Source organism: Notamacropus eugenii, chromosome 1 (genome assembly GCF_028372415.1).
Source record: "Notamacropus eugenii isolate mMacEug1 chromosome 1, mMacEug1.pri_v2, whole genome shotgun sequence".
Classification (NCBI taxonomy): Eukaryota; Metazoa; Chordata; class Mammalia; order Diprotodontia; family Macropodidae; genus Notamacropus; species Notamacropus eugenii.
Window position 1 is genome coordinate 549,552,971 of NC_092872.1, and position 27,232 is coordinate 549,580,202.

General features: G+C 36.6%; 1 protein-coding gene across 2 annotated transcripts in view; it reads left to right on the forward strand.

Annotated features, from left to right (window-relative positions):
- Positions 1-15,039, forward strand: part of YWHAQ (tyrosine 3-monooxygenase/tryptophan 5-monooxygenase activation protein theta) — a 32,824-nt gene extending 17,785 nt beyond the window's left edge. For both annotated transcript variants that reach the window (XM_072634249.1, XM_072634250.1), the window contains exons 3-6: positions 10,349-10,472; positions 11,124-11,287; positions 11,947-12,042; positions 13,960-15,039. In XM_072634249.1, coding sequence (XP_072490350.1) covers positions 10,349-10,472; positions 11,124-11,287; positions 11,947-12,042; positions 13,960-14,019 — 444 coding nt within the window. In that variant the 3' untranslated portion in view covers positions 14,020-15,039. The remainder of the gene's footprint in view (positions 1-10,348; positions 10,473-11,123; positions 11,288-11,946; positions 12,043-13,959) is intronic.
- Positions 15,040-27,232: the final 12,193 nt, after the last annotated feature.

Here is a 27,232-nt window from a genome sequence, read left to right on the forward strand (position 1 = left end):
ATCACTAAGTTTGTAAGAATTGGGTATAAAGTAATTAAGTATTCCTGAGGTGGAGATCTCCTGAGTAAAGTAGATAAGCTGTATTAATACATGGACTCACTTGTATGGTATCCCTTGGCTAGGCTAGTCAGACCTCTTCCATTTAAATGAGGCTTCTGGATATCTGGTTCCCATGTTCAAAATGTTATAAGCTACATATATTCCAAGTATCTTCCATAGTTATTTATTTTTCATGGCTTTTTTTCTAGCATTTCTGGAATTTTCCATCTGTGTTATTAGTGGTTGTGATGAGGTGATACTGTTTTTTTGCACTTGCTATTCTACCAGGATTTTCCTCCTGTCCTTATAGCTCTGTTCCATTTATGCCTGTGGTCTGTTTCCCTTAGGTTTGGCTACAGAACTCTCACTCTCAGCCCACTTTTCCATTTCCTAAAGAGCATGATTTTTAACAGAGCTTGACAAGTATAGGTTCAGCTGGTTTCTTTTAAGTAGAATTCTTTGTTCATTGAAATGCCTTTATTGTGCATGTGTACTTTAATGCAAACATCATGACAATCCTAGTAGTAAAAAGGACCGTTCAAGTTTCACTTATTGGCTGTGTAATCCTTGGCAACTTTCTTCTGAACCAATTTTCTCATCTACATTATCAACTTTTGTATTGAGGGAAAGTATTTTGTAAAACTTTATAAAGTTTAAGGTAACTTTTAGTAATATAAATGTGTGGCTGAATGATCTTTTGTTCTAAGTAGCTGTCAGTTAGCCAGTACCAGTGACTAAGATGTCATGTTCAGGGTTAGCTAACTGCTGAGGGCTGAGTTTTAAATAAGATCTTGTTTTTGAGGTTAGTTTTATTTGAGTTCTTCAAAGCAAATCATTAAATGGATGGAGAAATTGAGGCTCAAAAAGGGTCACTTGCCCAGGGTCGTGCAGCTTAATAATAGCTAGCTTTATTTAAGACTTATAAGGTTTGCAAAAACAGTTTCTGTATATTATCTCATTTGTTTTCACAAAATCCTTTTTAGGTGTAGGTGCTTTTATTATTCCCATTTTAGAGAGGAAGAAACTGAAGTCGAGTGAAGTTAAGTGTTTTGCCTAGGGTTACACAGCTAGTAAGGTTCACACATCCAGATATTCATGATTATATGTCTAGACCGATTACTATCCAGTCATAACAATAGCATTTATAAAGTGCCTTACAAATATTTTATCCTCAAGGGGGTGGGGCTCGGTGCTATTATTGCCATTGTACATATAAGTAAACTGAGGCACAAGGAGGTTAAGTGAGTTGCCCCAGGGTCGCAGTAAATGTGTTGAAGCTACATGTGAACTCTGGGCTTCCTGAGCCTGGTACTGTATTCGCTGACTGCCTTTTACAACTTCTCTTTAACTATTGACTCTTTTAAACCCTATGTACTCTGTTCTCATTCCCCAGAGTTATTTTTAAGTTATTTAAAGTTTTAACTTTCCCAGATTTCTTTTACTGTCCAATCTTAAACTAAGGCATACAAAACTATAGCCTCTTTAAACATCAGTTCAGTATAATTTGTTTGATTCCATGTTGTGGTTGGGGTGGCAGGTTAATATTGCTCTGTTGTGGATATATAAAATATTCTGTGAATAATAAAGTGTATTTAAATAGTTTACATTTCTTCTTTTGAATACTATTAATGACCATCTAAAGAATTTTCCAAAATTCAGACCTGGAAGAACTCTACAGGTATCACCTCATGGCCATTGTACTGGCAGAGGTGTTAAAAGATGAGAAAATGTTAGTAAGACTGGGGAAGCAGGCATGCTAATTAAATTCACTGTTGGGGGAACTGTGAATTGATCCAACCATTTTTGAAGACAATTTAGGTAGAGTAAAATAAACAGAACTAGGACGTCATTCACAATGACTGTAGCAGTACATTTGAAAAGGAAGGTGAAGTCTGAATAAATGAAAAACCAATAGTGGTCCTGGAAAACAAATAATGAAACCTATTTCCTCTTCACTCCTAAGTGGTAAAGCATATATGAGGTCATAATTTTGTATACATCATCAGATGTGGTCACTGGTGTTCTTGCTGAATTGTTTTCCTTTTTTTGAAGGAGGGATTCAATCTGGAGGAGAGAAATTTTGCCCCTGCAAGAACAACTAAGGTGTCATTACAAAAGGCCTCAATAAGACATCTTTTTTTAAAGGTGGAATTAGCAACAAAAATTATAAAATCATTTGTGTTTTTTGATCCAGCAATCCTACTACTGGGTCTATAAAATCCAAGGAACCTATTGAAAAGAAGAAAAGATGACAGTATTTTTATATTTAAGAGGAAAAATAGCAGAAGTTTAAACTGGTTGTGCCTAATGATTGAAGTATGACTGAACTAATTGTGAGATGTAAATGCAGTGTTGTGCTGTAAGGACAATATAACAAAAATAATAGGAAGAAGTCAGCGAAATACCTGAATTAAACATGTATTAAACAGTGATGCAAGTGCTTGCCCTCTGAGAATATTTTCCATCTGCTGTTCCTAGAATGTGGTTAAGTATTTCTCTGGTTAAGTCTCCCCTATTAGAATATGAGCCTCTCCAGGTACAGGACAGGTTTTTGGCTACTTGTATTCCCACCACTTAGCATAGTGCTTAACACGTTGTAAGCACTTAATAAAAGCTTGTTAACTGATTGACAAGAAAACAGAACCAGAACAGCAGTATCCACAATATCTATCTTTAAATAAACAAAAGACAACCCTTCTTTAATCGATGTGTATTTTTAATAATTGCAGAAGCTGATGGATGTTGGAAATGTGTTATCACTTGAAGACCCTTAAGAACTTAAATACAATGACGAAGTGGCAAGAGCACTTGTTTTGAAGTCAAAAGGCTTGGGTTGCTCTCATAGGTCTTCTAGGTCTTCTACTTATTGACTCTAACTTTAGGCAAGTCACTTCATTGTGTTGAACCTGGGTTTTCTTATCTATAAAATCAGATAATTTGACAAATTAAATTATTTTTATGGTCCATTTCTACTCCAAACAAGGGAAAAGTTGGTCCTATTGGATCCACCCTAGGATTTATCTTTTCAAGTATTTCTCTTCAGTGGATGCCTAATTAACTAAACAGTTTAAATTCCCTCCTAAGTTAAATATAATACATGATATTCCGTCAATTTATTAGGCGTAAATATTGAAGTTGGGCATTTAAAAAAATATTAGGTTGTTGAATTATCTTTGGTACCACCCACTGAGAACTAAGGGCCTCAATCCATTTAAACCGTTCTGCCTCTTTACTGGTTCTTGTAGGTTGAATAAGGGGGTAAGGGGAGTCATTGTGATACAGTGGAGAAAAGGTTTTGTCTAGAGTGTCAACTTGGGTTTTGCTCTTAGCTTTTGTCTTTAACTGGCTGTTTTACTTCAAGGTCATTTAACCTCTCTGAGTCTTAAGTTTCTCAGCTGTAAAATAAGAGGTTTAAATTAAATTATCTCTAAGCTTCTAGCTTTGGTTTTTATGGTTTGGGGATAGAAGACTTTATAAATAATCTGAGATGTTTTTGATTCCCCTACCCCAGAGTTTTCCTGGGTATGCTGCCATAGGATCTTCTAATTTTTGTGAACTACTTTGCAGGGAAAATAAGAGATAGTATAGGGTCACCAAGGGGATCACAAGGCACTTGACTTGAGTGATCCCACCTCTTGACTGCTTTACAAATTTTTTCAGGAAATTCAGCCTAGGATTCCCTAGTTTTAGTCTCCTGTGTCACCTGCCTCCAAGAGGTTTGGAGCTTAGAAAATTCCTTATGCCATATAAGCTTTGTGGTCTACTAGAGGCAGTCCAGTACTTTTAAGTACTAAATGAAATACCATGAATTTGTATGAGCCTATAACTGAATAGCAGGAATTAGAACATTTATTCCAATATAGTCAATTTCATTTTGTGTTTTCCTGAACTCTATTTTGAAAAAAGAAAATCTTTTATTGAGAACTTATTAATTTTGCCTTAATGGAGTTTAGTGTAGGAAAGGATACAATCAAAATAGTGTTCAACCTATATAGAACCACCACTACTCCAGAGCAGGTGGAGGATTCCTTATAACTGCTAACCTTCTACAAATTAGTATACAGCGAACATTTGCTCTTCACAAACATTTTACCAGTCGGTAAGTAGCATATCCCTTCTATACATTGTAAAATAAGCTTTCATTTAACAAGGTTGAGATTTGTAGAGTAACAGTTTTGGTATCCTCGTGAATTTTTTTAATAGAATTCTACATACAAGAGTGAGAATAGCAGAGGTTTTTTTCCCCCTATATTAATGGGAGAATGGAAAAGAACTTTTTTTTGTTTTTCAAAATTGAGTGCCACTGACAGAAACAAATCAAGCATTTGAAATAAAAAGTAAGTTTTCATTTTAAAGAGAAATATACAAGATATTGGATTTATTGTGATAACAAATAATTTTTGCTTTGTTAACTTTGTCATACATGCAGAGACTAAAGCTGTTGATATTCAAAAGTGACTTTCTGAAATCATCTTTCTTAATATGGCATCCACATGAGTGTTTGCAAGAGATAACTTCATTTTTATTGGCCCTTCCTCCCTTACCTAGAGGTATATCCCGTATAACAAAGAATGATTTTTTAAAAAGGAAGGGAAAATGTTTTCTTAACAAAATCAATCAACACATAAATGTATCACTGCCATGTAGGCGAAAGAGCAAGGGAAAGTGTCTTTACGTTTGGGGCCCAGCATGGTCTTTATGATTGTGCTGCATTTGGTTTCCATTATTTTGTGATAGCTGTTCTTTCTTTTACATCGTTGCTGTTTTGTATATTGCTTACCTGGCTCTCCTTACTTCGCCAGATACTTATTAAACATTACTGCCTTTGTGTACATTGATGGATACAGTGGTCAGAGGTAGCATTCCAATCTGATCTTTCCTAACTTTTAAACTAAATGTTCTTTTTACTGTATTGAATTCTATTCTCTAGTTTCTTCCATTACCCATCCCCTCATCCCCATGGCCAAAATCTAAATGTAACCTTTATGAAATACTGATGGAATTTGCCCTCAGAACACGGAGCCGCTTAGAGGTAGAGCTGGTAAACAAAATAATGAATGGTTGAATCATGATTGGAGACTTAGCAGAATGTTTCTCAGAAACTAAAATGTCTTTTTGACACTTAAATTAGTGTAAAGAATTTGTGTCAGTAAAAAAAAATTATTTCTATGGATAGAATTTTAATATTCTGTCTATAGATAGGTTTTGCTCCCTGGTATGTGAAGAGCATGTTTATTTTAGGTATCCTTGGGGGAACTATCAAAATTATGCTGCTGCTTTTGTTTTGAAAGGAAACTCTTGATTTAGAATAAATATTAAATTGTACATATATGTAGTCTTAGCATTTGTACATGTTTATGAATTTGAAAATTTGTCATTAAATGTATTAGTACTTCACAGTATTGAGAAATTTTGTGATTTTTTTTTTAATTCACCTAGTTCTTGTACCGTCAGTGTAACTTGTCTTATTTCCTTCCTAAAAGAAGTCTAAAAAGGTAAAATGTAGAGTTTAGCAGTAACTTTGAAGCCTTTTGAAGGAAGGCTTTCCCCCTTCCCTTTTCTCCTCAGATATGATCTGTCCTATTTGAAGTGCTCTCTTCAGCTCCTTATATAACCAAAAGAAATTCCTCTTGAGGAAAAGATTGGGGAACCCTCCATTAATCTTCTGAGCCATAAAACATTAGTGAAATGAATTAGCTAAGGACATTTTCAAGCATGCAATTCATAAGAATGTACTGTGTTTGAAATTTGGGGGATTTGGAATCATATGCCAGATTTGTAAGTTTAGGGAAGGCCTATAGTAAATAAAAATGCCAAATGGAATACTCTTGTGTACAGACTTTCATCTAGCTTTTTTTTTATCTGGAAGGTTTTTCTTAATCAAAGAGTCATTTGCCCATTTTATAATATTAAAAACATAATGTTTTTCATAAATTTTAAAAAGCTTAATTCTGAGGCTATAGATCTGAAGTAGCTATATCCTATGTAACTACTATTAACTGTTATCATGCTTTGATCACATTGGTGAGCCATTAAATAGAACCCATAATTAATTGTTTTTGTGGTTTTTTTTAATTGGGCTAGTATGTAAATCTCTGCTATTGATAGCATATAGAGAGACAGAAGAATTATTCTGTACCTGTTGTTTCCTTCACAGAGAGCTAGTGGCATCTGACAAAGAACCATGATACCTGGCTGAAACTCCAGGATGGAAGTAATGCACAAGTCACTTTATAAAAGCCCAACACTGTAAATCGTACGTAACAGCTATATGCAAACTAGTAGTGAAAGTTAATATTTTTAGAAAGAAAAGCTTTATCTGGCACTTTGTGGCCTAGTAGTTACTAATGAAGTAGCTATTTCACATATCATTAGAACCTACAGAAGACAAAGGAATAAACAGTAGCACAAATCCCACAGAAGTATAAAATGATTGGTGGGGGAGGGTATAACAACAGTTATAAATACTATATCTCCCTTTTCTATACCGGTCTTAAGATATTATTTTTCAACTTTTAATCCCCACAGTCACCACCTCCTTCCTCCTAACGCTAGTGCCTTAAAAGTATAAAGCTGTAAAAATTCCTGATCAGAAACTGTTTAAAAATAGACATGTGTGAATTTAGTGGTGAGCATTTTTCCAGGGAAGTTAAGTTGATAAAATCTTTTCTGGTTGTCATTCATATTGTCTAATAAGCATATGAAAGAAAATTTCTGCCAGCATAAAAGTTAAAAATATATATATATCATTAATCTCTAACGTGGGCTAATTGTTATCATTGATTAGTGAAAATAAAACTAGGAGAGAAAAATTAAAAATTGAATTTGTGAAAATAATTTAGATTATGGGAAAGATGAATTATTTCCCAAATTACTAAGACTATGTTGATAATGTGCAGTGGTAGAAATTATTTCTTAACACTTTCGTCCAGCAAACATTGTTAATTTTATAATAAAATTTATTTTTAAAAAAATCTCACAGATCAAAAGGTAACAGTTCTAATACTGTAATTATTGTGTGGTAAACACCAAATGAAAACTCTGAAGTTGCTGACATTTCTCCCTAGTGGCTGGGTTTGGCTTTTCGTGGTCCCTGGTAACTGCCCACCCAGTTAACTTCTGGTGATTTGGTATTTCGGCTTAATTTTTTTTATCTAGGTTTCAGCTGGCAGAAACTTTTAGAGGGACATATCGGTATATACAGCTATTGATACTTTATCAATTTCTTTTACTTAGTGTTAAGTATGTATATTTATAATAATTTTAACTTTTAACACTGAATTTCTTTGTTTTGAAAATTTAGCAATTTGGTTTGATTAACAATGAATCCAAAGTGCTTAGTTTAATTTTAAAGGTGTGTTTCTTTCCAAATCACATGGTAATTCCTATGTGTTCAGGTATGCATTTTAAACAGTATTTAAACATATTGCCTGATAGCTATTAATATTTTTAAGGCAGTAATGCAAAAACAAATTTATTCAACTTCATGCAGAATACTAAATACCATTTTATTTTGATTTTTTAAAATTATTTACACAAAAGAAAATAATTCGTTGATACTTCTTGTCAAGTCTTGTAAGAACTTGGATTATTTTCAAAATGTAATGTAGATTGAGGCATATATCTCAAAATCCAACTTTAGATTTACATCTTTGATCTTCTGCATTTTAAATGAAAAGAATATATTTTGATGTTATCATCTGGGTTGAAACATTGCCCAGAGTTTGGCATTATAGTCATGAATTTCAGGTGGTTACATTATGTATGTTGGTCTGCTAGTTCATGTGTGCTAGCTAATTTAGTTATATTTAAAACTTTTTTTTTTTGGCTAGAAAGTATGAGAGTATGCAGACTTCTTTAGTTAAACTGGTCTTGTAATAATCAATACATTGGACTTTATATTATCACATGCTTAGTGCTTATTGGGTGCTGCATTGTAATTCCTGATCTAAAAACAATACAAGTTTCTGCTTTAGTGATTTCCAACAAACAGATCTGCTAAAATTACATTATTGTGAGAATACGCAAAGCCTTATCACTTATTGGTATGTTGGTGAAAGTATCTCTAGTGAACCAAGGTAACTTGAGATTTATAAAGCCCTTGATAGGTACCAAAGAAACTGATACTACCACAGAAATAAATTTTTCATAGTTTTTAATTAGTACTGCAGTAAATAAAGTTTCACTAATTCAGATTATGACCAGAGGTAACTCTAATTTCTTAAATAATTACAGGTTTGTTATTTTGAAGTATTTTATCTTGTTTTAGAAAGATTAGAATTCAGGCAATTAGAGCCTGGTCCTGGTTTTTCTATGAGCTTGCTGACAGACATTTTGGCGAGATCATTTAACCCATTACCCTCAGTTTCCTCATTTTATTAAAGAAATTCATTGTATTGACTGCTTTGACACATTGGATATTCAGAGATGGAATTTCCCTCTGCCAGTTTAAATTCTTGTTTTTGATTTAGTGTATCTCTCTTCAGAGTCTGTATAGGACCTCTTTCAGGGGATTCATGAGGTCATAACTTTTCATAATAATAGTGAGATTTTAATTTCTGATATGGTAAATAGCAACAGATAAAATCCAAATAAGCAAAAGCTCTTTGAGGGGTCCTCAAGAATGTAGAGATCCTAAGACCAAAATGTTTTACAGCAGCCAACTTAGTAGATCAGAGTTGCCTGAGGCACAGAATAGTGAAGTGATTTACCCAGACACAAAGCTAATAAATCTAAAGTAGGATTTAAATCCAGGTCTTTTTGACTCAAAAGAAGGCATTCTATCTGCTTTTGCAAGTTATCATTTTTTTTATGAGACTCAAATGATATCATTTGTATAGCTTTATACTTTTAGCTATTATAAATTTATGGTATTAAGTTTGTGGGGTGGAAGTTGTACTAAGGATTACTTATAATTTACATATGATTTCTTGTAATTCTTGAATGTTTGAGCTGTTTCTAAGTAAAGTACTTCCTTTTCACTGCCTCTCATACATATGTCTTCTTTATGTGTATAAGGCCTTTTATAAACAAATTCTCAATTAATAGCAGTGGAATAATGAGTTTTTTACTGTGTTCTTAATCTTAGTTGTATTCCATCTGACTACTTTAGGTCAGATTCTATCACAGTCCCAAGGAGCTAACTATTTTATTTTGTCTTTCTCCTAAAAGTTGATAAATCACTTGGGCTTTGAAATTTTACCTAGAGACTTTATTTTTATAAAGCTTATCCTATGGAAATTGTCCTGTTCTTTACCATTTCTAGAATTTGCAACTTGGTGAATGAGTTTACAATAGCATATTTCTGGAACTCATTAAATAAGCTTTGTTTCTGCTTGATTATATGTTACCAGCTCTCTTTGATCTAAATATTGAAGACATAGAAGAGAATAAATATAGAAATCTACAAATGTGTAGATCCACTTTTTTAGAGTCTGCAGTAAGGGAGGGGAGTAGTAGTTAACTAGGAAACTGCTGTAATCTTAAACATTGGAATAGCTGTCATAGTACTTTGAGCATCTGAATACCATCTCAGTCATCATGTGAAACCACCTACGAGGTAACTCTAAATAGTTCTAGTCACCCTATCTAGAAATCTTGTCAGCCTGGATCAAAATAAAAACTAGAACTAGCCAAGAGTAGTAGCTTTCTCCCTCCAAAGACCACTGCAAGTTTATTTTTCTCATCAGAATTTATGATAGTATAAAGCAGCTCACTTGATCTTTTTTATCCTGTGCAGACCCCAGCCCTGGTAACATTTTTACTATCTCTTTTCCCTAGAACATTACTCAGCTTCAAATGTTTTTGACTTTAAGGATAATTTTTTTTAAGGCTTTGTCTGTAGACTTTGGAGTTGCATTTGTATGTGTTTTGTTTTTTTTTTGTTAACCAATAGCCCACCCCACCCCCCCCAAAAAAAAACCTGGGCATCTCTTGCAATCCCAATTTGTTAAAACTTAGGAGGTGTGTTACCTTTCTGTACTTTTCTACCTATTTTCCTCTAATCTGGATCCATCAGGGGGGTGTTTTGAACTAAATAATAATTCTAACTTCCAAATAATGTAATATATTATAATGTTGGCTTTGGAACCAGAAGTTGTTTGCCACAGGCTTAGTACACATTGCCAGGAGAATAAAGTAAAAGCAGTCTGATCCCTGCCTTCTAAAGATTTGCTGTATAGTGATGGGTGTGGCATCCCTGTTCAGTTAGTAAATAAAATATACGGCATGCAAAAACATGTATCGTTATAAATGATTGCAATAACTTGTAGTGATATCTAGCTGTATTGGTATGACATTTTTCTTTCAGGAATTGTTGGATAAGTTTTTAATAGCCAATGCGACTAATCCAGAGAGCAAGGTCTTCTATCTGAAAATGAAGGGAGACTACTTCCGGTACCTTGCTGAAGTAGCGTGTGGCGATGACCGAAAACGTAAGCATGTTTGGTTTGAGGTGTCCTGATATTCTTAAAACAACTTGCAGTTAACTAGAACTGAGACTTGTGAGGAATATTCAGGCAAAGATCTATCCCTGCAATGCCCCAAATAATGGGGAAGGATCGGGTGGGAAAGGCACAAAAGATGGATGGTGATGGATTATGGAGTTTGTGAGGAAAAAATAATGACCTTTCTTCTCCTTTTCCTCCTTTCTCCCCCTTCTGAATACTGCAAGTTCAAGGATCCTAGGTTGTGGGTATTCTTTTCACCATACAGGTTACAGGGTTTGTTTCAAAGAAAATATGTGAAAGAATTCATTCCCTGTAGCCAACCTTGTGATGAACCTTTAAATGGCCTTTTCTAAAACTGAGGAGTTATAGGACCCAAGAGAATCACTGTAATTTGCATCTTAGTTTTTTTTCCCTACCTTTCATTAAACTTTACCAAACACAGGACTAGGCTCATCTTCATATGTAACAAATACTAATTGGATTAATTCTTATTTCTACCATTTCATTGAATAAAGAACAGTATATCTACTAAGAGAAAGGTTCCTTCCACCAAAACTTAAGCTCATGTGTCAGAAGATGCTACGTAATGTGAGTAGGAATTTTCAGTCTTCTTATTTTTTTTCTCTCCCTTTACAGAAACAATAGATAATTCCCAAGGAGCTTATCAGGAAGCCTTTGACATCAGCAAGAAAGAGATGCAACCTACACATCCAATTCGCCTGGGTCTAGCTCTTAACTTTTCTGTATTTTACTATGAGATCCTTAATAACCCAGAGCTTGCCTGCACATTGGCTAAAACGGTAAGGTGTTTGCTGAGAAACTGTAGACCTTTTGAAATGTTCATAAAAGTTAATTTCAGATGTTTTGTAGAAATGTTTTTAATGGCTTTTAGTTCCTTCCATTCTCTTTTTCCCTTATCTCCCCTAAACCATATGCACATCTCCCCAAACTGTTTATTTCCTATTCTTATACCTTTTCTTTTGATTATAAGCATCAGGATAGTTCTGAAGGCTTGGGCAGGGTAGTTGATAATGTAGGAATAATTAAACAGTTGATTCCTAATCAGGCCTTCAGAAGGTCTGAAGGAAATAGTTTTTCTAGATTTGAATTTTAAAATCTTGAAGTAATTTCTCATATCTTCTCTACTTCCTGTGTTTTATTAGAAAGATGTCTCCTGACTGAAATAGTTCACATTGGTCCAAAATGGGCTAATAAGGTAATATAATGTAGTATAACCTCTAGAAGTAATAAGAAATACTTAATTCTGAACTGTAGAACAGTATAGCTGTATTAGAACTTTAAGTCACACTCAATGAGTTCAGTACTGGCCATAGTCTGAGAGAATAATTTTAACTTTAATGTACACTGGCAGCATTTTAAAATAAAGAAATCTGTGAAATTTGTAGTTTGAAGGATCTTTCTAAGTACAGCTCTTTACTTACTATTTGTTTCTTATCAGGCTTTTGATGAGGCTATTGCAGAACTTGATACACTGAACGAAGACTCGTACAAAGACAGTACCCTTATCATGCAGTTGCTTAGAGACAACCTAACAGTAAGTTGTCTTTTTGTGCTGCTTACCTTTCTCTATCCAATATAAAAATATTAAGGAAAACCTAGTCCATAATTTTGGAGGCATTATACTGACTTAGATTGATGGGTTAGCTTTGGGGGGGAAATGGTAGAACTAGAATTTAAGCAGCTAGTTTGGGGGAGGGGAATTGAATATTGAGTGTTGCATATTTTGCTTCAGTGTAAATAGCAACAAAGTTGTCTTTTAATAGTACTAGGATAAAATAGTAATTTATAGATTTTCATCTCCCATACTACAAGAATTTATTCTAGAATAAGATTATTAAAATTCTTTCCTCAGTAATATCTCTGAGTTGGTGTTAAAGCTACATCTAAACTTTAATTATTTTAGGATCTTATTTGTAACGTTGCTGTAGGAGTTTATCTCCCTAGCACCCCCTTCCCCTCAAAAAAGCCCTGCTTTGTATCAAATAAGTATGAAGCAGAGCACATCCACGCATTGCCTGTGTCTGAAAGTGCATGTCTCATTTTGTGCCTCTAGTTCGTCTCCTCTCTGCCAAGAGGTGGGATTTATCCACATAAAGTCCTCGTTGGACCAAAAAAGAACGTTAACTTTCTTATGGCTATAGCATGTGTATGCATGAACATGTGCATGCATACATACATGTATAGTGCTTTACACATAGATCTTCATAAATGTTGCTTGAATGATAATAGTCTTGTTTGAGAACTGTTATTTAGTAAACCGATACTCTTTAAGTGTTTGCCCTAATGCTAGGTGTTGTGGGGAATAAAGAGGTAAGTATAAGACTTGATTGTTCCCTTTGTGGGGGGCTAATTAATTAGTCTGAGGAGACAATCACATGAAACAACAATGTTACATAAAAAAGAAATAATTAGATGGTAAATTATGCAACAAGGTGTGAAGAGAAAACAGCCCAGGACTAGCCTTGGAAAATTTATATGGTTAAAGGAGCAAGAGGAAGAAGGGAAACTTCTTTCAGGAAACAGAAGAATCTATTTTAGAGAGAAGAACTACAATAGTATAACCCTATAAATGTTTTAAAGATGGACCCTACCTTTGTATGTTTTGAAGATAGAAGCTCTCAGAGTTGGGGAAAGATTGCTTTACAGAAAATTACTTTCTAGTGAACTGGCAAGAACTCTTCTTTTCCTTCCAACTTACCATAATTTGGTTAAACATGTCCCCAAGACACCTCCAGAGCTTAAGAAATATTTAGGTAAATTGCATAGTAAAGTTCAATAAGTTCTATTTCCCAACAGTTAATGAAATCTAAATAATATTTTTTAAAAATATATTATATGTTAGAAACATCTTACAAATGATCTATCTCATCCATCTTCTGGCACTCCCATGTAAGAATCTGTTCTGTATAATCTTCCTTGATATAAATGGTCATTAAGTTTTCATTTGGTCATGTCAAGAGGCAGACAGTTACTATATTATAAGATAGATTAGTTCTTTATATAAAAGAGAAATTTTTTTTGTGCTGTACCCCCAGCATCTACTGCTGATTTTCTCTCTCTAGCGCTGCACAAAACAAGGCTGTATCTTCAACTGTTTGGACACAGCTGTAATGCTAGTGGCTAGTTTTTAAAATATTCCGTTAAGCCTAATTAAATTTTCTTTACACAATTATTTTTAAAGCAAAAGGATCAAGTTAGCGAACTGGATAAGAATATTAAGTTTCAAAGGATACCATATTCTGTGGTTGCATGCTTTGTAGTTGAGCCAAAAGATTGATACTTTTGAGATGTTCATACATCGTACTGTACAAGGAAGTTTATAAAAAGTAATTTAAGAACATGTTCAGTGAGATAACTTATCACCAAATCTGTAATACTTATTTTGTTAAGAGACTTGGCATGATAATTGAATGTACATAGAAATAACCCAGTGTGGTTCTTTTCTTTCTAGTTATGGACATCAGACAGTGCAGGAGAAGAATGCGATGCTGCGGAAGGTGCAGAAAATTAAAATTCATACAGGGTGTCATCTTCCTTTCTCTCAAGAAACCTTTTTACACATCTCCATTCCTTATAGCTCCACTTGGATTTCCTATAGCAAAGAGAACCCATCCATGTGTACGGAAATCAATCGTTTATAGTCTTTTCACACTGCAGCTTTGGGAAAACTCCATTCCTTGATTTGTGTTTGTCCTGGCCTTCCTGGTGTGCGGTTACTGCTGTAGAAAAGTATTAATAGCTTCATTTCATATAAACATAAGTAATTTCCAAACACTTATGTAGAGGACTAAAGTGTATCTGGTATTTAAAAATCTGAACCAGTTCTGCAAGTGACTGTGTTTTGTATTACAGTGAAGATATGAAAATATAGTTAAATACAACTCAAGTGTTTTACATAGCTTCCCCCGCCACCTACCCCCCATATTCCCGCCTTATTTTTCAGGGTTTTCCTTTCACCAAACAACTTTCACATGCTCTTTATATGTTCCTTTTAAGGAGGAATCTTGGAAGTATTGAGTCAAATGGAAACAAGTTTGGCATTTTAGAGTTAGGGATCACAAACTGAAATATGCCTACTGTAAAATAAGTCCTGTGACAGCACGAAGTTTTCTTACTCTTCAGTTGCTGCTGTTTCATTTGACAATTTCCCTGTCTCAATAAAAGTTCACTCACACTCCTGCCTTTGTAGTTCTGGTGTCCACTTTACTATGTAATAGAAGTAGCATGTAACTACCAGAATACAAATGTTGCTTTTTAGCAAATTAAAGTGCATGTCATTTCTTAATACACTAGAGTGGGGGAAACCATTGGAAATACACAAGTCCAGGCCTAACATTTTTAGTACTTTTCCATGCAGATTTGTGCACATGTGAGAGGGTGTCACGTTTGTCCAGTGATTGTTACTTAGAAAGTTTGGACCACTATTGTGTGTTGCTAATCATTGATTGTAGTCCCAAAAAAGCCTTGTGGAAAATGTTATGCCCTATGTAACAGCAAAGTAACATAAAATAAAATTACATTTTATAAACCATTTACTCTTGCTTTGTAAGAATTGGTACCATTCTTTAAAAGGTGAAATGAATTATCTGGCAGACTAATTTCATCTTTAAAGCTCATTGATCCCAGAATAATGCTTTGTAAGCGCAAACTTCACCTGCATATCTACATTTGGTGCCACTTGCTGAGTGGAGAACCATCTGTCTTTGTGGAATTGACAAAAGTTACACCTTTAGAATTCTGCAACATAGGATTTTAAAGGATATGGGGTTTTCTTCCTCCCTCTTGCCCCCTACTATTCCCAGTGCTTAGCACAGTACCTGCCACGTATTTGGTTCTTAATAAGTGCTTTTTGACTTTCTCTGGGAAACATGTTTTAAATGCACATTATATCTGATTCTTTCAGCTGATCCTTCTGGCATGATTCTGAGACCTTTCATCAACCTTGTTAGGGTGCCTGAAACTGGAGAAAGTACTCTAAATATGGTCTGAATTTTTTTTTTTTAATAAGAACCTTTGTTCTCAGTGCCTAGTTATGGGAGAAAATGTGGATATTCAATATTAAATCTAGTACTCTGGTACAGAAAATTATAGTAGATTCTAGGGGAAAGGTACACATTTAAGAAGTGTGTAGACTACTCAGGTACAATAATTATTGCTCATATGAAGTGGAACTGGATTACCCCTGGGATCCCTTCCAACTCTAAAATTCTGTGATTCTATAACTGGGATTGTTAGGGGGCTTAAGTTCTAATTCCTAAGATTTAACTGATTTTCTTAATTATTAATTTTCCAAAACAGGGTTTTGCAGTTAGTCCCACAACTGATTTGTCAGCATTTGTTTGTTTTTTTTACATTGATTTTGGGATCCAGAACTAATAATTTGTAGTAAACAGAGCAATTTTGGAGTCACAGGACACTGCCAGAAGTAGAAATGGAACTTTTCATATTTCACCAATCATCTTTGTTGTAGCTTCCATTTCACCATTCTATATATTTATTACAGATTTTTATTGCAGATTATTATTGTTAAGGATCATTTATAAACGTGTTGCGCTTGTCCCTCTCTGCATTTTGCTTAAGAGCAGAAAAGATTAGTCCTTGGTTAAGAGACTTGGTTAAGTATTGGACTTCATTCTTAGTGACCTTAATTATGTTTGAAAAGTCTCATTTTTCTGAACAGTTACGTTGTAGTGATTATTTATGAATGATTTATGATAAAGATGATCTTTCTGGTAGCAAAGGATTTACAGGTTAGATTTGAGATTTGGGCCAGTATGGAACTTGACCTGATTATTTTAAGTCCCTAATATATTTTCATTTTAAATTTGCAAAGCGTTTTTAGGGTATAGAAAAGAGATTCTTTTGGGGGTAGAGGTTGAATTAGGTCTTTAACCTTTTTTGGGTCATGTGCCCCTTCACAGAAAAAACTTTTTAAGTGCATAAATTTAGAAAGAAAACCAAGTATATTAACAGAAGATGTGGTTTTTTTCCCCATTCAAGTTTATGGACCTCTGAACCCCTGGACAAGATGGTCACAGAAATTCTGTGCAACTCTGAAATACTGAGGTGTTCGGTGTTTCTATACAATTTGCTAAGATTATTAAGTACTGAATTTCAGTTAATCTATATTGAATAGTCTCAGATTTTAAATATATGTGGAGTATTGTTTCCCACATACAGTATTTACAGTGAATTTCAGTTTAGCCAAAATGGTTATGACATCAAATCTGGAGGTAAAGGGAACTTTAGATCATCTGGTTCAATACCCTGATTTTATAGATTTAGTGGGCCTGAGTAAATAGTCCTCAAGTCAGAATCTTGAAAGACCTGCATCTGATTATTGCCTCAGACTCGCAAAGGAATGTGCTCCTGAGCAAGTCATTTAAGTTCTCTGATTATCAATTTCCCTAATGTATCATTGATGAGAAAACAGTCCGAGAGCTAGTGCATTAATAGATTAATGAGATCTTAAAAGTTTAGAATCAGTAGGCTACCTTAGGATCTATCACCTAAGTCCAGGGATGGAGAACCTGTGACCTCAAGGTCACATGTGGCCGTCTAGGTCCTTCTTTTATTGAGGGGATTTGTTCGGTGAAGTTTGGATTCAATCAAAGGGCTGCACTTGGAAAGCCTAGAGGGCCATAGGTGGCCTACAGGCCACAGGTTCCCCACCCAGATAGTCCTAAGTTTTCATTTTGTAAATTAGGAAAGAGGTCTAGAGACCTTGTGATTTCACCAAGGTAAAGATAAGTACTAGTGCCAGAGTTGTAACCAAAATCTTACAACTTTAAATCCAATACTTGATTCGCTACATGTTCACAGGAATGTGGTGTATGTATATTCTTTGATGGGTGTATAATAGCGTGGAGTAGATTGTGTATCCATTGTGACTCCTGCCCATGTCCTCCCATAAATCCTCCAGTCTACCCAATGTTTTCAAGGCCTGCCTCCAAGTCTCTTGACCCTGAGCAGAGCATACGGAACTCTTACTTACATGACTGGCCCACCTTTCCTGGTCTTCCAGCAGAAGTCAAGGTTCCAGCTGTACCAGATCAGGAATTCCTTATCTCCATTTGAGGCTCAGTCCCTCTGTTTATAGAAGTACCACCAAAAACTGGACCTTTGTGTGTCTTTTCAAGTGTTCTTTTCTTCTTTGTTTGAAAATTTCTGCCCTGGGGTCTAGTTTAGTCGGTAGCTTGGCCTACATTTGTAAGTAGGATGAGGAATAAAACCTAAGCAGGTGCATTTCCTACATCTCAACATCATGGTTGGGTGGACTTTTCCCCAAGAGATTAATCCCTCCTTGTTTAGAGGTTATCATAACTCCTCCATTGCCCTCTTATATTTACTCTCGGTAATATTTCAAATCAGAACACCCAATATAAGTATTGGTACCACTCCTATCCCAGGTGAAATACAGTCAAAACTTACATTTACACAGTGCTTTATATCTGCTTTCATTGCAACAACTCTGGGGTAGGTAGAGGAAATATTCTATAGATGAAGAAACTGAGGCCCAAATGATACAAATAGTAGAATATTGGAATTGGAATCAGGGAGGACTGGGCTTGAAATTTGACTCTTATTTACTACCTACGGGATCCCGAATTTTTTTATTTAACCTTTCCAGGCCTCAGATTTCTTCATCTGTATAGTAAAGACTTGGACTAGATAATCTTTAAAATCTCTTCCAGTTGCAAAATAGTGTATGATCACATGTTGAAACAATGAGAAAATATGGAAGAGATTTTAATTTTGTAAATTTCCTTAGGTTCATAACTTTAAAAAAATCCAACACGACATTGCCCAAGGTGCTTGGACTGCAGTGAAGATGAAAAATATAGCTGGGGTGAGTTGTTCTGATTGGTAGGTTAGTGTGTCAGTGAACTCAGCTAGCCCACTATACATATATAAGTCCTTAGAACCCAGATCAGACCAAAATTCACATCTATCTAGATGTCCACCATTCTGGCCATCTTGCCATCGGGGGTATAATTGCATCACTTCTATTTCGTTGTGGACTCTAAATCAAACCAATACTAGTAAATTACCATTGTCTCTGGCAAGGGAGTGCCGTTTGACTGTCCTATGGGTCAACTCACCATCCTTCTGATTCACTAGACATGACCATATATGAAATAACTCTCCCTAGGAGAATGTCATTTCCTTGTATATGATGTCAGCATGTCAACTGCAGTATTACCCTTCCGTTTCCCTCTCCAGATTCACCTTATATTTACTTTGTCAGCACTCTTCTTCAGTTTGCCAGTGCTGTGTAAACAAGTTATGCAGTTGTTCTGATCAAAATGCTAAATCGAGTTGGAAGAGCAGGGTGTGTATCTCAGCTCTTTACAATTACTACCTGTTTAACTCCTCTGGGTCCAAATTCCTTATCTGTAAAATGAGAGTTACACCAGTTAGCCTTGAAAGTCCTCTCCAACCCTAAATCTATCATTTTATCCTATAATCCTAAGTGAGAAAGAGTTTTGCTTGCTCCAAGGGCTCCCAAGAAAAAGCAGAAGCTTTTTCTTTTAAGTTGGCCCCTTAAGGGATGAAATTCCAGAGCAAGAGATGCAAGATTGATTCAAATTTGGCATCCCTCTCTCACTTCTTAGGAGACAGTATGCGTGTTCTTGAGCTCCACCAAGTGACTTAGAGCTCCCTGGTAGGCATGAGAGAGCTTCATGTATTGGACACCGCTAAAATAAATATTTCACTAATGTAGGTAACATGGTCAAGAACTCATCCTATAATTGAGGCAACCTGGGACAGTGGAAGAAATACTGCCTTGAGAGCCAGAGGATAGGAAAAGAATGTCAAATCTCTCCCCCTTCATATCCCTCTTGCCACTTGAGACCTTGGGCAAGTCATTTAACCCAATCTTCCTCAGTTCTCCCCTTGGAAAATGAAGGGGTTGAGCTGGATATCTCCTGACGTCCCTTATAGCACTAAGTCTACCCTATGAAAGTAATTAATGTTTCCATTTCAGCTGTTCCTTTCCATTTTCTCTCACTGAGTGAAAACCCCTAGTAGGGCTTTCTGAGAATTAGCTGGAAGCATCTGTTGCTGCTAAACACAGGGTCTTATTTGTGTCTATCCCCCCAGAAATGTATCTGATATTGATTGCCATCTTTTGTCTCTGAGTTTTAGGTACATAAATCCCTTCGGTCTGTTCTGCCTCTAATGGGAGTGTTCGTGGCCTACAGGGGATTCCCCAGGACAGCTTATCTATAATGACAACCACAAATACTTCTCAAGTACCTACAGTGTGTAAATCACTGGGTGGGGCCTTTAGGTTACAAAGATTAGAAGTAGCCAGTCCTCTCAAAAAAGCCTACATTCTATCCCAGTGGATGGAGAGGGGAAAGGTGGTGCAATATGTGCTTCCTCATCAGCAAAATGAAAGGATTGAATTCTTTCAATTCTTCATTCATGCTCCTATTCATAGGTAGGGAATGGAGGCAGGAAAAATCAGAGAAAAGTGATCTAGGAAATTTTGAGGAATTAGCATTTAGAATCTCAAAGGATGAAGAAAGGTTTCAAGGAACATCTCTCAACTGAGCCTTCAAGAAAGCTTCTGAAAGGCAGAAATGATGATGGAGAATATTCCAGGCTTGGGAGACGGATTGTGCAAATGTAAAGAGGTGAGACATGGAGTGTCAAATATGGAGAACAGCTGGTTGGCAGCAGTATGGAGTGTGTGAGGGGGAAGAATGTGAAATAAGGCTAGAAAGATAGCTTGGAGCCAGATTATGGAGGGCCTTCAGTTACAATCTGAAGAGTTTGTGTTTTATTCTAGGGGTAATACAAAATTGCTGGCAATTTTTGAGTAGAGGAAGAGCATTATGAGACCTACATGTTTGCAAGATTATATCTGCATCTTTATTCATTCCTCCGCTTCCCCATCTCACCCCTCCTCCAAATTTCCCAATTCCTATTGAGGTACCACTATTCTGCCTGTTGCACAGGTTTATCACTTAAGAGCCACCTTTGATTCTTTTTTTCTTCCTCACATCTGTTGTGAGGGAACAGAGAAAAGTCAACCCCCAAATTTTGTGCCTGGGAGACTGGTAAGAAGGCAATAACCTTACAGAAATGGAATTTAGAAGAAGGGTAAGTTTAGCGTGAAATATTGAGTTCAGTTTTGTACCTGTTGTTCTTAAGGTAGGATGGCACATCCAACATTGGCAAAACAAGTTTCTCTAGGTTAAACCAATTCTTGATTATTTAGGGGCCTGGTTATGCAAATCTTTGCTTCTTTTTAATCTCCTGCTGCGTATCTGCATATATCCATCCTCTAAGTAGAGTGTGAGAACAGGATATGAAAATGTTCTCAAAAGAAGAATTTCAAATTATTTACAGTCACATAAAAAATGCCCCAAACCTCTAATAATAAGAGAAATGCAAATCAGAACAATCTTGAGATTTTATCTCATACTTCGTAAATTGGCAAGGATGACCAAAAATGGCAATAATCAATACTGTCCATACTTTCTTGGCAAAGATACCAGAGTGATTTGTCATTTCCTTCTCCAGTGCATTAAAGCAAACAGGTTAAGTGATTTGCCCAGTCACACATCTAGTAATTGAGACCATATTGGAATTCAGGTCAGCCCTAACTCCAGGCTCAACACTATTCACTAAGTCACCCAGGTGCCTCAATTGAAGCAGACAGAAGTTAGGCGACTTTCCTGAGATGGAAATACTGATCAAAAATCCTTTGTAAAAAACTCCCTGATATTAAGTAGTTAAATGAAAGTAGGGTGTACCTGGCACCCTGACAATGGAAAGAACATCAGAGTGTATTCATCACCTGATAAAAAGATTTGTTCTGTAAAACTTGGACTCAGTCCAAAGGCTGCACTTGAGGGCCTAGAAAGCCACATGTGACCTCAAGATCACCGGTTCCCCACCCCCAAAAGGGTTTTGTTTTTAGCTGGGAGTTGAGGGGAGGAAGGAGAGAAAATAAATTTTTTGTTACACTGGAAATAAGATCTTTCAAGGTCAAGCACTTTTCTGTGGTTGTCGGTATCTTGGCACTTAGCATGCTGATAGCACTTCAAAGATTTTAAATACACCACTAACAACTCCACGGTAGCTGTAACATTCATCTTTTCTGAAGAGCACTGAGAGGGCAGGTTATCCAATTAAGGCCTCCAGTAATTATGTGACTGGGGGAGAATTGCTGATAGTTTCTGCCATCATGAAAATATTGACTTGGGAAATTAAAACTTAAGCTCATTTCAGAACTTCATCAGCTTTCATTTGTACCTTGTTCAGTCAATCTCAAGAAAGAAATGGAGCTAACAAGAAAACAACTCAGTTCCATGCTGCACATGAAATAGGATACCCTGTGTATTATCCTTTTACTAAGCTGCAACTTTCTTATATCTTCTGATCTCATTTCTGGTAAGACTATCAGTCAGTCAGTAAACATTTGTCAAGCACCTACCTACCGCTTTCAGGCACTGTGCTAAGCACTGGGGATACAGAGAAAGGTAGAAGACAATCCCTGTTCTCAAGGAGTTCGCAGTCTAATGGGGAAAGAAAATACGCGAATTACTGTGTACAAACAAACTATATCCAAGATAAACTAGAAATAAATGACAGAGGGAAGACATTAGCATTTAGGGGGATCAGTAAAGGTTTCTCATAGCAGGTGGGATTTTAGTTGGGACTTGCAGCCAAGGAAATCAAAAGACTGAGATGAGGAGGAAAAGCTCAGGAACGGAACATCAAGTAAAAATGCTCAGAGTCCAGAGTGTCTTGTTTGAGGAACAGTAAAGAGGCCAGTGTCAGTGATCATAGACAACATGGGGGAGAGAAGAGGCAAGAAGTGCTAAGATGACTGGAAAGCAGAAGGGAGCCAGATTATGAAGGGCTTTGAATACTAAACAAAGGAATTTATATTTGATCCTGGAGGTGATTGGGAATCAACTGGAGTTTGTTGAGTAGGGAGTGACATGGTCAGACCTGTGTAGGAAAATCTCCTTGACTGCTAAGTGGAAGATGAACTAGAATGGGGAGAGACTTGAGGCAGACCAACCAACCTATTACAATAGTCTAAATATGAGATGATGAAGGCATGCACCAGGGTGGTGGCAGTGTCAAGAGAAGAAAAGAGAGGGTATGTGAGAGATGTTTTGAAGGTAAAATCAATAGTTCTTGGCAAGAGATGAGAGATGAGAGAGAAAAGTCAAGGATGATCCCTATGTTTTGAACTTGGGTGACGGTGGTGATGTTGGTACCCTGGACAGTAATAGGGCAGTCTGGAAGGGGAAGGTTTTGAGGGGAAAGAAAGAATAAGTTCAGTTTTGAAGATGCTGAGTTGAAGATGTCCATAGGACCTCCAGTTCAAGATATCCAATAGGTAGTTGGAGATGTGAGACTGGAGGTCAGCAGAGAGGTGAGGGCTGGATGATTCAATCTGAGAATCATCAGCATAGAGGTGATCATTGAATCCATGGAAACTATGAGATCACCAAGTGAAATAGTATGAGTTCCTCTAGTGCTTTGTCAACACATTGCTTACTGGACAAGGAAGAGATGGTGATGCAGTTCTACAGTTTGTAAATAAGCTGAAAACAGAATGATCTTGGTAGCGTATAGAATGGCAGAAACAACAGCAACAGCAGAAAAATTAAACCAGAAAATTTCTCAAATCAAAAGAGATGTAGAGACTATACAGACATGTGACAGTTCTGGAAGGAAGATCAAGGAGAGAAAAATGTACGGTTATTAAGATTATGGAAAAACTGCAAGGGAAAAAAAGAATTTGACTACACACAAATAGGTGGCACAGTACATAGGCCACCAGGCCTGAAGTCAGGAAGACCTGAGTTCAAATCCAGCCTCAGACACTCACTAGCTGTGTGACCCTGGGCAAGTCTCAACCCCTGTTTGCCTCAATTTCTTCATCAGTAAAATAAGGATAATAATAGCATCTGCCTCCCAGAGGTGTGAAGATTAAGTGAGATGATAGTAGTAAAATGCTTAGCACAGGTCCTGGTACATAGTAATCCACAGTAATAAATGATAGCTATCATCATTATTTATGCTAATCACACAATAAAAATTTCCAAAAGTAGTTAAAAAAAGGAGAAACTGCAAATCAATAGAATTTAGAAGATACTGACGGGGTAGACCCTCAAATCAATTTACTTAGACACATGATCATAAAATTGTAGGATTACAATAATAAGGTGATCTTTATAAGAATCTAGAATAAAAAAAGATATGTTAAAAAACTCCTACAATTTGAATTACACAAGAATCTTCTATAATAATGTGAAATAATAGAGAAAGTTGGTGTAACACATACCACTGTGGCCCCCACTGCCTGAAGGCTGGATGTATTACATTTCACCCCACCCTCAGGATTCTCTGGTACATTTGAGGGGCTTTGGGGGTCACCTGGGCTCCCTGCCAATGGTTTTAGTCCCCAACAATGGTGTTCCCTCAATTGTGTGGATGGTCCCCTGTACCCTAGAGTTCCTTTAGCCATTAACAGTCAGGTTAGCTTTTATACAGAAATACTTACTTCAGAAGGTATAATTACAAGCATACAAATTTATTTCCCAGATAGGCAAGAGTCATAATCCTCTACCTACCACCCTCTCCCCTCCCCCTCCCCCCTTTTTCCTTTCTTTTTCTTTATAGAGCAAAGGATCTTGACTTTGCAACTGATTCTCCACTTTCCATCTCCAGATCTGCTTGGTTTGAGCTGAGAAACAAGATGCCTCTTGGTGTTCCCCTCCCCCCAAAACCCTGCTTTTCAGCTTCCTTTTGTGTATCATATTGCCCCATTAGATTATAAACTTCTTGAGGGCAGGGACTGTCTCTATTTTTTTTATTTACATTCCCATCATCTGTTAACACAGTACCTGACAATTAGTAAATACTTAATAAATATTTATTAAATTGAATTGACTTAGGGATTAGATGTGGCTCAGCTCAGTTTCTACAGAAATGAGAGCTGTGGTAGAAAGGATTAGAAAGACAGCTTAGCACAACAGACAGAAAACCTTACTCAAGTAACAGACTGTCTGAAAATTAGAATGACCCAAATAGAAGTTTGTTCACATAAGACAACAATTGATGTTAAAGCAAAGTCAAAATCTACCTTGGGTTCATGTCTCAGATACCCTGGCTTCTCAGGGCTTCCATGACAGGCTAGCTCCAAAGGTCACCATTGCTCAAACTCCTGGCTCTGTGGGGTCACCTCTGGCACCTGAAACTTGGGAGGATAAACAGTACAGAACAGAAATAAATACCTCCCAGTACCATTTCTCAGAGCTGGGGCAAAAAAGAAGGACCATACAAAGGAAAGTCCTTCCCCTTTCATCGGTTCTATACATGGCACCCATGCTGTGGGATGCAATAGATAAAAGTGGCTGAAAAAGATGAAGGAAAAAGAGAGAACAGTTCAGTTGCACCAATTTTAAAGATAAAGGCAGTCAATCAAATGAGGCTACCCACGTGGTAGGAGTTGAAGAGGTCTCCATGGTAGCAATCTGGCCATATTTCAAAGGCCTGTCAAGAGTGCCTACCTCCATGTTGCCCTAACTGGACATGCTCAGTCAAGCCTTGGTTACACTGGAATATGATATACCAAAAATTCACACCCAAATTGTCTTTCCAGAAGAGCTAAGCCAACTTTTTAAGGCAAAAGTTGGTCATTTAAAAGTCCACATGAAATTGAGAAATTTGTGACAGGAAGGGGCCTACTTCAAAGCAGTTTCAAAACAGTAAGAACACAGAGCCAGAGCTACATTATCAGGCAACATAATGAAATCAATGGATGCTACAATCAATAGTCATTATCTCAAGGTAGGCATTATACAGGAAAGTTTAAAATAACATGTACCATTTCAGTTAACAGCTGAATGACACAAAGGGTGCTCAAGGGGAAAAAGGAGAGTAAAGTAAAAAGTTAACCTGGGGAGTCACAAATAAAGAACAAGGAGGCAGGGAGGGCAGTGTGAAAGGGAGAGAGATTCTAACTAGACAGCCTGGAAGCAGGAAATGGTGAAGCCAAGCCCCTCTCCCACCCCAGTCAGCTGGTCCAAAGAAGATTTCGGCTAAGTGCCAAATGGAGTAGTGATCAGAAATGTAAGGAGAAACAATACTGAATCATCTTTATAGCATAAGAATATAGGTTCAATTCACTAACAACTGACCATGGGAGGAACTGTGGAAGAGGGATGGGTACAGGTCACACAGAACCAGACTCTAGAAGCCAAAGAGTACCACATCACTGTCACTCTAAACCAGGAGAGGAGGAGGACTGTAGAGTCAGACCTTGTGATCTTGTGAAAAGCCACAGGACCAAACATTAAAACAGAAGGGATCTTGGAGACAGACCCCAGGAACAGAACAGGGCAGTGATGCTGTGACTCTAAGCCAGGAGAGAGGGTCTCAGAGCTGTCCCCTAGGAAGAAGGGAGAGCTAAATTCAATAAAATTAAATTCATTAAGCATTTAAGTGCCTGCTATGTGTTGGGCACTGTGCTAAGTGCCAGGGATAAAAAAAAATGGCAAAAGACAGTCCTTACCCTCAATGGGCTTACAATCTACAAGTTTATCATTCTATACCAGAAGAAGGGATCTTGGACCTAGACCCCACAAAGCTGAAGAAAGCAGGGTTGAGGCTCTAAACCAGGAGAGGGGATCTCAGAGTCAGACACTAGGAACAAAAGAGAGCCACAAGGAGCTGTGACTCTGATCCCTGCAAGATGACAGGACAATATTATACAAGGCTGTTTTAATCCAGCCAGAAGCGCTCAAAGCCTAACCCTAATAAAAATCCCCAATCTGGGATATAATTATTAAAAAAAATGAATAAACAAACAAAGTTAAAGTTATTTTAATGTTAGAGATGTCCAAGGCAAGAACCTAGAGAAGAGAAATAACTCCAAAACACCTCACCAGCAAAGCTTCAGAGAAAACCACAGCTTGGCTACAAGATCAATTAGAATTCCTAGAAGGAATGACAAGTTCAAAAGCATTTTTAATGATATTATAAAAGAAATGAGAATGCTAGAAGAAAGACTTGGAAAAGAAATGAGAGCTGTGGTAGAAAGGATTAGAAAGACAGCTTAGCACAACAGACAGAAAACCTTACTCAAGTAACAGACTGTCTGAAAATTAGAATGACCCAAATAGAAGTTTGTTCACATAAGACAACAATTGATGTTAAAGCAAAGTGAAAAGTTTGAAAAAATGGAAGAAAATGTAAGGTCTCTCATATAAAAATAACTGACCCAAAAACAGATAAGGGAGAGATAATTTAAGAATCCCTAGATTTCTGTGGACACTACAACATAGGAAGAGTGTGTAATGAAGAATTCCAGGATAAAAAGAAGTATGTTAACAATAAAGTGGAAACTCCATAAGGCAAAATAAAATGGGAGAGCAGAGTAAAATAGAGACTGAGGATGGATAGATCTGGAATGGATAAAGGTAAGTGTGTGAGGGAGAGGTAGCAGGAGAAAAGATTTTCTTGTCAGATGACTGAATTAGAGGCACAAGTGGAGCAAGAGGTGGGAATTTTCCAGAGGTAGAATGGTAAGACCTCATTGATCAGGGATGATGAGAGAAAAGATTTAGACCTCAAAAGAGCATTTGAGGCCATCTAGTCCAACCCTTTCATTTTACATATGAGAAAGCTGAAACGCAGAGAAGTTAAATGATCAGTACACAAGTCCTCAAGCCACCAATGACTGT